This window comes from Mus pahari, chromosome 7, assembly GCF_900095145.1.
Source record: "Mus pahari chromosome 7, PAHARI_EIJ_v1.1, whole genome shotgun sequence".
Taxonomy (NCBI): domain Eukaryota; kingdom Metazoa; phylum Chordata; class Mammalia; order Rodentia; family Muridae; genus Mus; species Mus pahari.
In genome coordinates, this window is record NC_034596.1 from 58,187,460 (window position 1) to 58,200,345 (window position 12,886).

The window sequence follows — 12,886 nt, forward strand, 5'->3', positions numbered from 1 at the left end:
TTTGTGTGTGGATGAAGGGCCCCAGAGAAGGCACTAGCCTTTGTGCACAGAATCCCTGTCAGGGGCAGACTCAGGGCTTCTTCACTGAAGTATCTTTTAAGGGGAATTTTTATCACACACAGAGTACTGTTTGAAACAGAATTTTATTTCTCAAAATGTCTTAATCTGTTTGTTTTGTCTCATTTTGATTTTTTTTCTTTAAAGACCTCAATCCTGAATAAATATAGAATTACACAGATCCTAAAATATTTCAGTGAATTACATAAAATTATTAGGTGATATGATTTATAAGAATATAACTACACTAAGATGACTAACGGTCAGGGGCATGGACTCATTCATGAGTTTTATGATAATAACCAGGGCAATTTGAATAATTAACAAATATTTTATACTTAACAGTAACCCAGCAAAACAAAGGATGCCCCATGTTAACATGTTAGGAAGGGGAAGTGTATACAGAAGTTAGCAGATTTCAGTACACTGATACTGAGATGTTGTCAGTGATAATTTGAAGGACTTATAGACTCAAACTGTAAGAATATGTATGCTTTCTCTGTGTTCGTATGTGCATGCACTTACAGGAATCATGGCATAATCTATACAAGCTTATACTAGTCTTAAAATACATGTTAATAATTTACAAATTTGACCTCTTTCTTATGGCTTATGGTCAAATAAGATAATTATAAATTTAGATTTCTGTTATAACTTCTCTACTAATAGACTTTAAGAAGTGAGTGCAACTGTTCTAAAGAAGCTACTAATTTTTCTAGTTTTCTGTATATAGGATTTGAAACAGAAATGAGTTTGAGGATTAGATGTACATGTATCCTTTGTTATAACCAAACTATGAAAATAACCCAGATTTAACATATGAATGTGTACTCTGCACATTCCTTTATTTTTAAATTTCTTTCTTTCTTTATTTTACACTCCACATTTTATTCCACCACCACCACCCCCCATCCACCTTCTTACTGCTCCTCATCACATACCATCTCCCTACCCTCCTGTCTCCACATGGATGTCCCAACCCCCTACCCCACCTGACCTCTAAACTCCCTGGTACTTCCAGTCTCTTGAGGGTTAGGTGCATCATCTCTGAATGAATACAGACCTGGCAGACCTCTGCTGTATGTGTGTTGATGGCCTCATATCAGCTGGAATATGCTGCCTCTTTGGTAGAACAATGTTTGAGAGATCGTAGGGGTCCAGATAAATTGAGATGGCTGGACCTCCTACAGGGTCATCCTCCTCCTCAGCTTCTTTCAGTCTTTCCCTAATTCAACACCAGGGGTCAGCAGCTTCTATCCATTGGATATGTACAACTATCTGCCTTTTCCAGAGGGCAGTCATGCTAGGTCCCTTTTTGTGAGTGCTCCATAGCCTCAGTAATAGTATCAGGCCTTGGGACTCCCTTTGAGCTGGATCCCTCTTTGGGCCTGTTGCTGGACCTTCTTTAACTCAGGCTCCTCTCCATTTCCATGTTGTAATTCTTTCAGATGGGAACAATTATGGGTCAGAGTTGTGAGTGTGGGATGCCTCCTCTCCCTCATTTGATGTCCTGTCTTCCTGCTGGAGGTGGATTCTATTTAAGTTCCCTCTTCCTACTGTAGGGCATCTAAGGTCTCTCACCTCCCAGGTCTCTTGTGCATTCTGGGAGGTCCCCCCCCCCCAGCCAACCTCCTATTTTCTGAGGTTGCCTGTTTCCATTCGTTCTGTTGGGCCTCAGGACTTCAGTCCTTTTCCCTCACCCAATACCAGGTCAGGTTCCCCTTTCCCTCCCTTCTCCTCCACCCCCACTTGTCCACTTTCCCTCCCAGGTCCTTCCCTCCCTCTCCACATGTGATTGCTTTTTTTCTCTCTAACAAGTAGGACTGAGGCATCCTCATGTATTTAACCTAGGGTCAGCTGTTCCTCTAAGTGAGAACAGCAGACTCTGAATAGCTTTTGCTTCTTACATAAACTCTCTTAACAAGCATGCTTGTTAGTGTGTATGTGAGTCTGTGTGACTGAACATGTGCATCATCCACAGTATTTTTGTGTGTATTTGTCTCAGTGCGCGTCTGTGTGATTGTACATATGTATTAGCTATGCTATTTCTTTCTATGTGTAATTGTACTTGTGCATTGTCCATTCTCTCTCTCTCTCTCTCTCTCTCTCTCTCTCTCTCTCTCTCTCTCTCTCTCTCTCTCNCGCGCGCGCGCTCTCTCTCTCTCTCTCCATGTACATAAGCTATGATACTCTTGTGACAGTCAGAGGACAGCTTGCAGAAGTTAATCCCCCAAGTGGAGTCCAAGGATTAAAGCCAGGTCACCAGGTTTGCTGGCTTGGGTTTTACCTGCTAGGTTAAACCACTGCCCTTTCTTTGTTTGTCAAGATTGGAACTTATAGAAATATCCTCAATCTATGTGAAGTTTTCAGCCATCCTGGAGAAAACTATACTCACAGTTTGAACTTCAAATATTTTTAGGAACTGATTTTTATATAGTTTTGTTCCAACCCATCTTTAAATTAACCGTGGAGTGTCTTCTTGTGAATTATTTTTATTCACACTCTCTGTATTTGGTTTGTGAGTGAAGAATTAATTAGTGAAAAGGAACAATATCCTTCATTAAGGTCACAAGCAATTCTCATGAATTTTTAATATTACAAATGTTTCTGCAGAATATAAAGAGTAAGAATTGTAAAAGTTTTGGAAATGCTGAAGAATTCTGATAGAAGATGCCCGTTTTTTTCCTAAAAAGCAACAGAGGCATATATTATAACAAATGGCATGGATCAATGAACACAAAGAATTTTACCTAGAGGGTGTTGGGGAAAATGAAATAAGAGCAAATTATGGCCTACAATTTAGGTTTGACGCAAATAAATATGGGGGCTTTATGCACCTAGTTTTGCTTTGGAAATGGACGGCTATTATTACACATTTGCTAACTTTGAAATGATCAGATAGTATCTGTCCTTTACCTTTGGCCGGGAGTCTTCTGCCTGAGTTTCTCAGCTCAGCAGCTTTAGAATTTCAACACTATGATCTTACTGATTTGTGTTTTCTTCTTCTTTTTCCTTTCTTTGACTGCAGAGGCTGGAGTCCATATGAAGAGCACCACTTCTCTCTCTCCTGAGAACAGTTGCCCCTAATATTTTTACTGGATAAAATTTGAAAATGTTTCAGTTCACAGCTGTGGATTGTTGAACTGCTTGTCCCAGAAGGAATCGCTCATGGGAGCCAAAGCTACAACGTCTCTGATGTGGTGAAACTGGCTCCCTCCGAACATGGTTCATCCCCTTTTAAAACCAAATTTTTTTCTTCTGATCTACAAATATTTTTTTTAATAAAGGAAAAAGAACAAGCCTTCATTGGCATCAAGTTCTGTATCAAATCCATCCTACATTGCCATCCATGATTTAACAGACTGTAGAATCTTGAATAATCTATATCACTTTAACAAATAAATGTTTTACTATGACACAATTTGCACATGGCCTTATTTTGGGACTACCTTTTGCTTCAAGTCTAAATGGTGGTGTGAATTTTTTATATAAAATAATATGTTTTAATAATCAAGTTCTTTTATACCTATGAAGTAAAGGTCTTTAGGAATTTCAAATTGCTCAATAATAGAATAAACTTTTCTTTAGGATTGTTCCTATATCTACAGGAGGAGAGAACAACTATCTGAACTCATTTATAGCAGATGCATTATTTCATGTAAGATGCAAAGTGTTCAGTCCTCTCTCTCCTAGTGGACCGTCAGAGAAGGAGCAGTTTGGAGAAAGTATAGATCAGCTTCGGCTTTCCTAAAGAACAAAGAAAATGGTAAAATTTAATAATTTGGTCAGGCCTAAGTGATATGGTCAGGATCTTTTCTCCATCATTTCAAATTTTCAGAGTAAATTAAAAAAAAAAAAAAAAAAAAAAAACAACTCACATCTATGTTAACCCCAGAATATATAGAAATGTAATACCTTTGAAGCTCATAATGTGAATAAAGCCACACTCGGATGGAATCCAGCCTTAGCATTTTAGACTGTACATTAGACTGAAGCATCAGAACAGTTTCTGGTCTTATTCTAAATTGCCACAATTATTTGGGTAGAACTTGAAGCTACATATGACCTATTTATTTTGGCATGAGATGCAAGTTTAATGAAATGTGAGTAGCAATTTTCTATACTAGTGAACTTGTTTTTTTTTTTTTTTCCAAATGTTTTTTTTTTTTCCATAATTGGTTTTCTCAGCATTGAAAGCAACAACTTTTTTTTTTTTTGCTACCCTAGGCAAAAACACTTGCACACTTCCCAGGCATGACACGTGTGTGCTTGAAATGGAAGAAGTCATTTGCTTGAGTTGAACTATTGGTGATGATTTCTGATGTGGGGATTTGTTTCATTCTCTGTTTGTTGATAAGTTTGGTACTTTGGAAAATTGTGTGTGTGTGTGTGTGTGTGTGCAGCACAAATGTTTATGTCAAAGAAATGGATATACACTAAGCAATGAAAGCTGGCATAGAAGATTTCTTCTACTATATTTCTTTTCCTTTCCAATGTACGAATGCCAGGCAGTGATGCTTCTATATCACAGTCTAGAGCGGCATTTCAAGGCGTGTTTTGGAGATGTCCCACTTTCACCCCTACTCCATCCTTGCTTTTCTTGTCGCTGACACTTAGCTAGTGTGCGCATCAGAGTCCGTCATCTACTTGTTTTTGTTTTTTGGTTTTGTTTGCTTTTTTTTTTTTTTAGGAAAACCACCATAATTTTCTGTTCTATAGAGTATACTTTTAATATATTAGAATGAAATTATTTAATTTCTTACTCTACATTTCCAACAATAAACAAAAGTCTTGCATTTGCAACAAATTCAGTCATGCATTAAGCAAGCTATCATGTTTACATCAAACAATTATTATTATGAAGAGTCTCCATATATGATTTTCCAGGTAAGCAATAAGGAAAAATTTTGTGCAATGACATACATGGATACATTTTTAAAATTTAATATGTTTTATGTATTTATTTTGTACATATGTATGTGTGCATGACATATGGATATGCATATGCCATGGCATTCATGTGAAGTTGAAGGGACAATTTCTATGCACAGGTTTTCTCCTTCTACCATATCTTCTATATTGGGGATTGAACTTAAATCATCAGAGTTTGTGACAGGTACCTTTACCCTATAACCTATGTCACCAGATCCAAACTCCCCAACATTAAGGATATTAAAGAGAACACAAATAACCAAGTAAGATTAATGATCATTCACAAAGTTCTATAGAAATGTGACAAAATAATTCAAAGATGAATGGGAACAATATATTTAATTCATTGTGTCATGATCCAAATGCATAAATAATCTAATGAGCGGTAGCAAATGCCAACCATAGAATCAATGAGCACACACAGAATCATTTCGATGTTTTCATTTCCAGTTAATTTTTCAATTGTGTTTCACAGGTGGATGCTCACAGAAGCTCTTAGGCAGCATCTTAGACACAGCATTTTATAAAACATAGCAAGAACCCGAATCAGAATTTAAAAAAGGAGTGTTAAGTCTGCTATATATGCAAAGCTTATGAATTTTTGGGCACACTAGAAACTAATGTTCAAACTTAAACTAAAATTTTTTATAATTATAATCTGAAGAACTGAAAAAGACTAATAAATTATAATTTGGCAAAAAAAAACATAAAAAATAAAATTGAAGTAATTTTAATTATTACTTTTAGTTTTACAAATGATAGACTATATTTATGGTAATTTTGATTTTCAATTTAATATAAAAATATTCACAACTTATGTATAATGCTTTGAAACTGTGTTATTTTTCCAAATATACTTGACTACTCAGATTACTTCAGTTTTGTATTTTACATTCCTTTTGTTTCACTCAAAAATATTTTTTTACTTTTATTTAAAATATATATGTATTAACACTTTAAAATTTTTCTGTTGAAATATCATATTCAAAATATATTGACATTGACTATCTTAGGGTCACAAAATCTTTAAATTCACATAGAGCCAAAGGTCTCCAACAAAGTGAAGTTGAATTGCACGTGCAAGTGTGATTGTCGGGATGCGGATGTGTTCAATACTGCTTTTCAAGAAGGCGTTTATGTGAAAAGCATCTTGAACACAATAAACAATGTGTTTAACTAACTCGATATGTTAACTGCACTTACAATTTTGTGCTCATTCTATTTGTTAGCAATAATGCTAATTTCTCCTTTCCTACCTAGTTCCTGCTCAACTCTGCAAACTTTCCTCACTGTGAATTTTTTAATGTAGATATTTTATGTATGCAAGATAATGTAATATTTGTCTTTTGAAAAGAACTTATTCCAATTATCAAATTTAAGGTTACTTCACATTGAAGGATAAATAACAGTATAATCATTAATCATTTGTTTTAATCATTCATTTTTTGGGCACATGTTTTTCACTCTTTCGATACTGTTAATTATGTAAAATGTATAACGTTGTCCAAATATTACTTGATTCTCAGTTTTCAATTCTTCACATTTTTGTTTAGATGTTGAGCCACTAGGTTGTGTGGCAATTTTTGTTGTGATTCTTCTTTCCTTTTTTAATATGATTTTAAATAAATTGCTGCATTGATGTCCATTACACCTATATTTGTTTACTTTCCATGAAGCAATATGTGGGACTTATTTGACCATATTTGTAATTTTCAAATAAGTCTAAGTCACAGTGAAAAGATGCTTAACTATGAGGGTACATATGGAGACACATTCCATCAGATGACTTTTCATTGTAATGAGGTGAAAATGAAAACAAAAATAAGGTGGATACCATGTCACTACCCAATGTAATCTTAGTGGTTCAGTAGCGTACATGCTATCATATCATTTGAATACTTGTACCAATTGGATGTTTCCCTTGAATTTGAGTTGCATTTCCTAAATGTCTCATGGTGTTGAGTGCTATTCAGTATGGACACTTCTCTGGTGAACTGGCCAGTCTAATATTTGACCATCTTTAAATTAGTTTGTCTTTTTATAGGCATGGGAGTTTGTGATCTATTTGAGGTGTGGTTTATATATCTGTCATTGAATTTATAATTTTCAATTTTCTCCCATATTCTGGAGTGTCTTACCGAGCTCTTTTATAGAAACTTTTTACTATATTCATCTCTTTGTGTAATTTGTGTATGCATGCCACAGGATATGTGTTGAGGTCAAACAAAAAAGTTTGGAATCAGTTTTTGCTTTTTACTATATTGGTTACAGATATTAAATTGATGTTGCCAGATATGTTTTATATATATATGGATATATAATATATATATATATATATATATTATAAAGATATATACATATATTTCTCTGAGAAAGAAAAATAATTATTGTGAGGTAAGTATATTCTCTCTATTATTGCTTGTCAATTTAGTGATAATTGAATAATTTATTGCCCAACTCCAGAAAATGCTGTTTTCTTCTTTACAGTTTTACAACTTTATGTAAAGTAATTTTCTGCATGATGGAGAACCATTCTGTCAGCACTGTCAGAATACACTGCTCATTGCTCTTTTATTGAATACCTTCTTCCTTGACTACAATCAACTCATCCTTTCAATGCATTCTTTCAGGCATCCTGCTACTTTCCACTAGACTTTCTGTTAATCTAATGCGAATACAACAGTACTACTATTAGAACTTAATTAGCTTGTAAAGAGAAAATCAAAGTAGGTCATTTTCTATTCTTCCCCTTTAATAATCAATATTATTTTAAGTATTGAAAATACCTTCAAATTCAATATTCATGTGATGTTTGACTTTTCACTTCTGTTAACAAGGAAATTATGTTGGAATATCTAAGTGATTTTAACAAACAAAATTGCAATGTATAATATCAAGAAATTAACAACACTAGAGCTTACAATTTATTAACATGGAACTTTTTCTAAGTTTCTTAAGTTGTCTTTTCTTCATTAATTTCTTCCAATTGTGTTTAATTGTTATTCTAAATATTGATTGTATATCCCATTAGCTGACCTAGTTTCTTTTATTAGTTTTGTAGTTTTTTGGACTATATTCTACTAGGTTCTGTATATAAAGACTTGTCATTAGTAAGTGGACCTTTATTTTTTTCTCCTTTTCTAGTTTGAGTGCCTTTGATTCCCTTTTCAATCTATTTTCACTGGCTTAAAACAGTAGCAATAAAAATGGATATCTTTGTCTTTCCATCTATGCTACTATAGAAAAGCTTTCAGCCTCTCATACTGAGCATGATGTAATCTCTGGATTTTTTTCATAAATTGTCTTTATGTTAAGGAACGTCTCTTTGCTACTATAAGTCATGTTAACTTAAAATGTGTTAGGTTTGTCAAATTCCATTATTGTGCATATTTTTATATTTTTATATGTGTATTAACCTGGTATATTGCATTTGTTTATGTTATTCCTTTTCACTTACCATAGCACTTCTAGGATAAAATTTCCACAGCCGTGGTGTGTTATACTTTTAAAACTCAGCTGTTTCTGATTTGCTAGTATTTTGAGAATTCTGGTTTAGGTGTAAAATACATTGCTTCCTAATTCTATGTTTCTCTAATATCTCCATCTGTTATTTTTCTCAGGATGATATGGGGCAATATAATGAAAGAAGATAAATTTCTATGTTTCCGTTTGTTAGAATTTACCAGTGAATCCACTGAGGTTTGGTTTTCATTGTTTGGGATTCTTGTAAGGCTATAGAAATTTTTATTTCTCCTTTCCAAGAAATTTACATAACCTATCTGTTATTAGAAATTTCTCAACTCTTTCTAGGCTAATGAACATATGTTATATTTGTGCATAATATTATCCAAATTATTGTTTCAGCAGTATTACTTATTTTGAATTATTTATTTTGGCATATAAAAAACCCTCCAACTTATTGTAGGCCTATTCATCATTCTTTACACTTGGCCAATGTTTGTTTTAGGTGGTTTTGTACCTTATTTTTGTTCAGGTAAGTTAGTAACCAAAATGCTTCCTTGACCCAGTATCCTTTCTATCAAGTTCAGTGTTCCTTTTCTCTTATAACCATCTTTCTTCACTTCATGATTGGGTCCTCTAATGGTAGTGCAGTGATCTTACTCAATGTTCTTTGTTTGCAATGAAATAATCATTCAGGCAGTCTATTTGTTTGTTTAAACACTGGAAAAGCATGCAAACTTTGTTTCTTGTTTTCTTTTGTTATTATCTGCTTGTTTGATTAGAAAGATTAGTTAATTTCAATTGAAAAATCATCGTTTATAACAGACATAAAGCACTACTCTTATTTGATTTTGTGTGTCTTTTATCTTGCAAACAACCCTGAATAGCTTTTAATATATAAACGACTTTGAATTTTGCAATCTGTAAAATATTCGTTTCCTGGATTTAACCGTTTTTTAACCATAATCTCCCTTCAAATGTTGTAAGGTTATTAGTTAATCCTGCTGTAATTTAGAATAAGCAAGGTCTGCAACACCTCTGATCAGAGAACTGATTTAGACAAAATATAGGTGATTATTGAACAATATTCCTTCAGATACTTCAAAAACCATTTAGGAAAGACAGAAAGCATAAGGCATATATGAGGTCTGCTGTCCTTGCTCAGAATGGGGAACAGTGTATAAGCAGATGCAGAGGCAGATACCATGTCAATATTTGTTATACAAATAAGAGATGGTAAAAGGAAAACTGAAATTGCCAACCTGACATCCTATCATCTCCAGTGTTCTGCCTTCACAGCATTTATTTAGTTGTTGTAAACCTTTGACCTTTATCTAGAGTTCTAGGAGCACTGGATATGACTATATTAGTTTCCTTGAATATATCTGGATGAATTTAAACTGACCTGCTCACCTCCACATTAGGCTAATATTCTTGCATGTTAGATTCAATAGCATTTTAAAAGTTTATTGCAAATGGAAAAATAAGACCTGACAGCCACAAGGCAACACATTGTTATCATTAGAGTTGTAATATGTGATAATCTTAAAAAGATGAGTTGAGCATTTGCATTTTAATGTGTAAAATTGCTATATGATTTTGCTTTTGTCAAACTCCCAAAATTAGCTTGTGTTCATGCTTTATTTGTGGGTTCCTTTACATCAGTTTCATCCTATTTGAAATTTACTTCAAAGGACTAAGGCCAAATATTCTTCTGAACCTTATTAATGAACGTCAATAGCAGTAAAAATGAAAAATTACCTCTTATAAATGCTTAAGCCAGCGATTGCAAGCCAACACCCATGTAATCAGGCTTAAATAAGATTTCTTTTGTTGCTAAAACAGGTTGGGTTGCCACTTGTCCCTTTCTCAGACTACTTTCTTACACCACCCCCTGGTGTTATGGGATCTTGTTTTGTCCTGTTGGGCTGTCCTCTTTTGGAGGCCTGCTCTTTTCTTAAGAAGTGGACAAGAGTGTATCTCAGGGGAGAGAAAATGAGGGAGGGGCTGGGAGGAGTAGAGAAAGGGGAAACTGTGGTCAGAAATGTATTGTACTTTCCATCTTCTAAGTAGTACAATACATTTCTGACCGCAGTTTCCCCTTTCTCTACTCCTCCCAGCTCCTCCCTCATTTTCTCATGCCAGCAAGATTCTGCTGAAGGGACCCTGATATAGCGGCCTCTCGTGAGGCTATGCAAACAGAGAAGTGGATGCTCACAGTCAGCTACTGGATGGAACACATGGCCTCCAGTGGAGGAGCTAGAGAAAGTACCCAAGGAGTTGTAGGGGGCTGCAACCCTGTAGGTGCAACAACAATATGAACTAACCAGTACCCCCTGAGCTTGTGTCTCTAGCTGCATATGTAGCAGAAGATGGCCTAATCATCCATCATTGGGAAGAGAGGCCCCTTGGTCTTGTAAAGTTTATATGATCTAGCACAGGGGAAGGCCAGGGCCAAGGACTGGTAGTGGGTGGTTAGGGGAGCAGGGGCAGGGGTGGGGTATAGGGAACTTTCGGGATAGCATTTGAAATGTAAATAAAGAAAATAATAATAAATAAATTTAAAAAAGAAATGTATTGTATTAGAGAATCTATTTTCAATAAAAAAGAAAAGAATAAAACAGGTAATAAACTGCTGTATACAGCTATACATCATGACCAAAGCTACAAGAATATTAAAATACGATGTCATCAGAAGCATGAAAATGCAAATATATCTGCATCAGTAATTCATGAATAATCTTTAATCAGAATATTTTTACGTAAAAGTATTTGTAAACTACAGGACATTAATTTTTGTATATTATTGTAGTAACTATATTCATTGATCTTTTTGAGATGTTTTCACATTTATTTCTGTTGTAATTTATATTTAAGGGGTAAAAAGGACATCAGAGACAACTATAAACAATATGCCTAACTTGACATTTTATGACTCCAAGGATGTGACATGTATAAGTGTTAGCGAAACATTTTAAAAATTAATGGGTCCAAGTTTTCCCATACAAGTTAATAAAACAATGCTGATACACTGAAAATCATGTTACTTTTCAAAACAGTTTAGGTTTAAACATGTTTACTTGGATATGGTTGTTAATAGTTTTATTTGAATGAATTTTCAAAAGAAGTGCTTAAAGAAGTGTTCATGTAGACTCTCCATCCACAAACAGACCTCTCTAGCTTTAATAAGGAAATATTTTAACAAGGAGGATGTTACCTTAAGACTTCCGACTTTTGCATCTATTCATTTAGCATTTAATGCCCTTGGTTGATATCCCACAACTAGGTATATAGAAACATATACTTAAGGACAACCCAAATACTGATGACTCAATATTGAATAACTATAGGCATATCTTTGCCCAAGCATAGGTATTAGTAGGGATTTGAGAGCCTGAATCTGGAAATGGAGTACAAACCAACCAAAGGGCTCACTAAACAAGAGACATAAAAGAATTCACAGAGTGGTGCTTCTTAAGGTAGGAAAATGTAATGACATACCCACCCAATGACTACACTAAAAGAACCACAAGATGATATGATCCCAGTTTGAGCTAATGTAGTATTTCTGTACATCATCAATTCAAAGCACTCATAGCTGTTGATGTTATTTTCAGAACTATACACTTGGAATTCATTTTCTTTGAGATCAATAAAATGCTACTAAGCTATGGGATTTCTTCAATGTGTAGTGGTGCATTGGTTATATAGTACAAGTAAAGTATATGTGCTATATAAATAAATTGCAATAAGAGTTTTAAACAAAAAGAATGAAAGATGGCATATGTAAATCAACTAAAGACAAGAATTGATTAGGATAGCAGATAACAAAATGAAATGTGATGAAATGCAAAATGTATCAATAGAACTGTATTTCTTAATCCAATAAGTTTACATTTACCATATACATATATAAACAAATATACTTGTTAGAATAACTTGTTTCTCAATCTTTCTACTTATCTAGACAAAATAGGTAATAAATCAGTTTCAAATTAGGCATGCTTATACCAAACCAGTGAATTGAACACTATTTGATGATGGATCCAGGCATAAAGACATTTTTTGATAGAAAAAAATGTATAAATATAAAATCCTCATATCTCCTATACTATATTATGAAAATAATGTGTGAGAGACCATTGAAAACTGATTATATGTGACTATATGAACTTGAATTTTGACCAAAGATTATGGAGATAAGACTGAGAGTATCAAAGAATGTCTGGAATCAGGATGCTCCTAATTTTTAGTATAACTTGGAGTTTGATATTAGTGGAGCTTGAGAGTTAGGCCTAATTGTACATTCCTCTGGTTATTACAATTGGCTATCCTGAAGTTCCAACATCAAAAGATTGGTTCTTGTCTTTCCTACATACCATGGTTGAGGATAATTTGGGACAGTATGAAGACTCTAGATGGAAGAAAAAGAAAA

At 34.1% G+C, this 12,886-nt stretch overlaps 1 protein-coding gene across 1 annotated transcript in view; it reads left to right on the top strand.

Annotated features, from left to right (window-relative positions):
• Lrfn5 (leucine rich repeat and fibronectin type III domain containing 5) overlaps nt 1–3,478 on the top strand; it is a 307,094-nt gene extending 303,616 nt beyond the window's left edge. Inside the window, exon 6 of the mRNA XM_021201686.2 lies at nt 3,086–3,478. Coding sequence (XP_021057345.1) covers nt 3,086–3,103 — 18 coding nt within the window. The 3' untranslated portion in view covers nt 3,104–3,478. The remainder of the gene's footprint in view (nt 1–3,085) is intronic.
• Nucleotides 3,479–12,886: the final 9,408 nt, after the last annotated feature.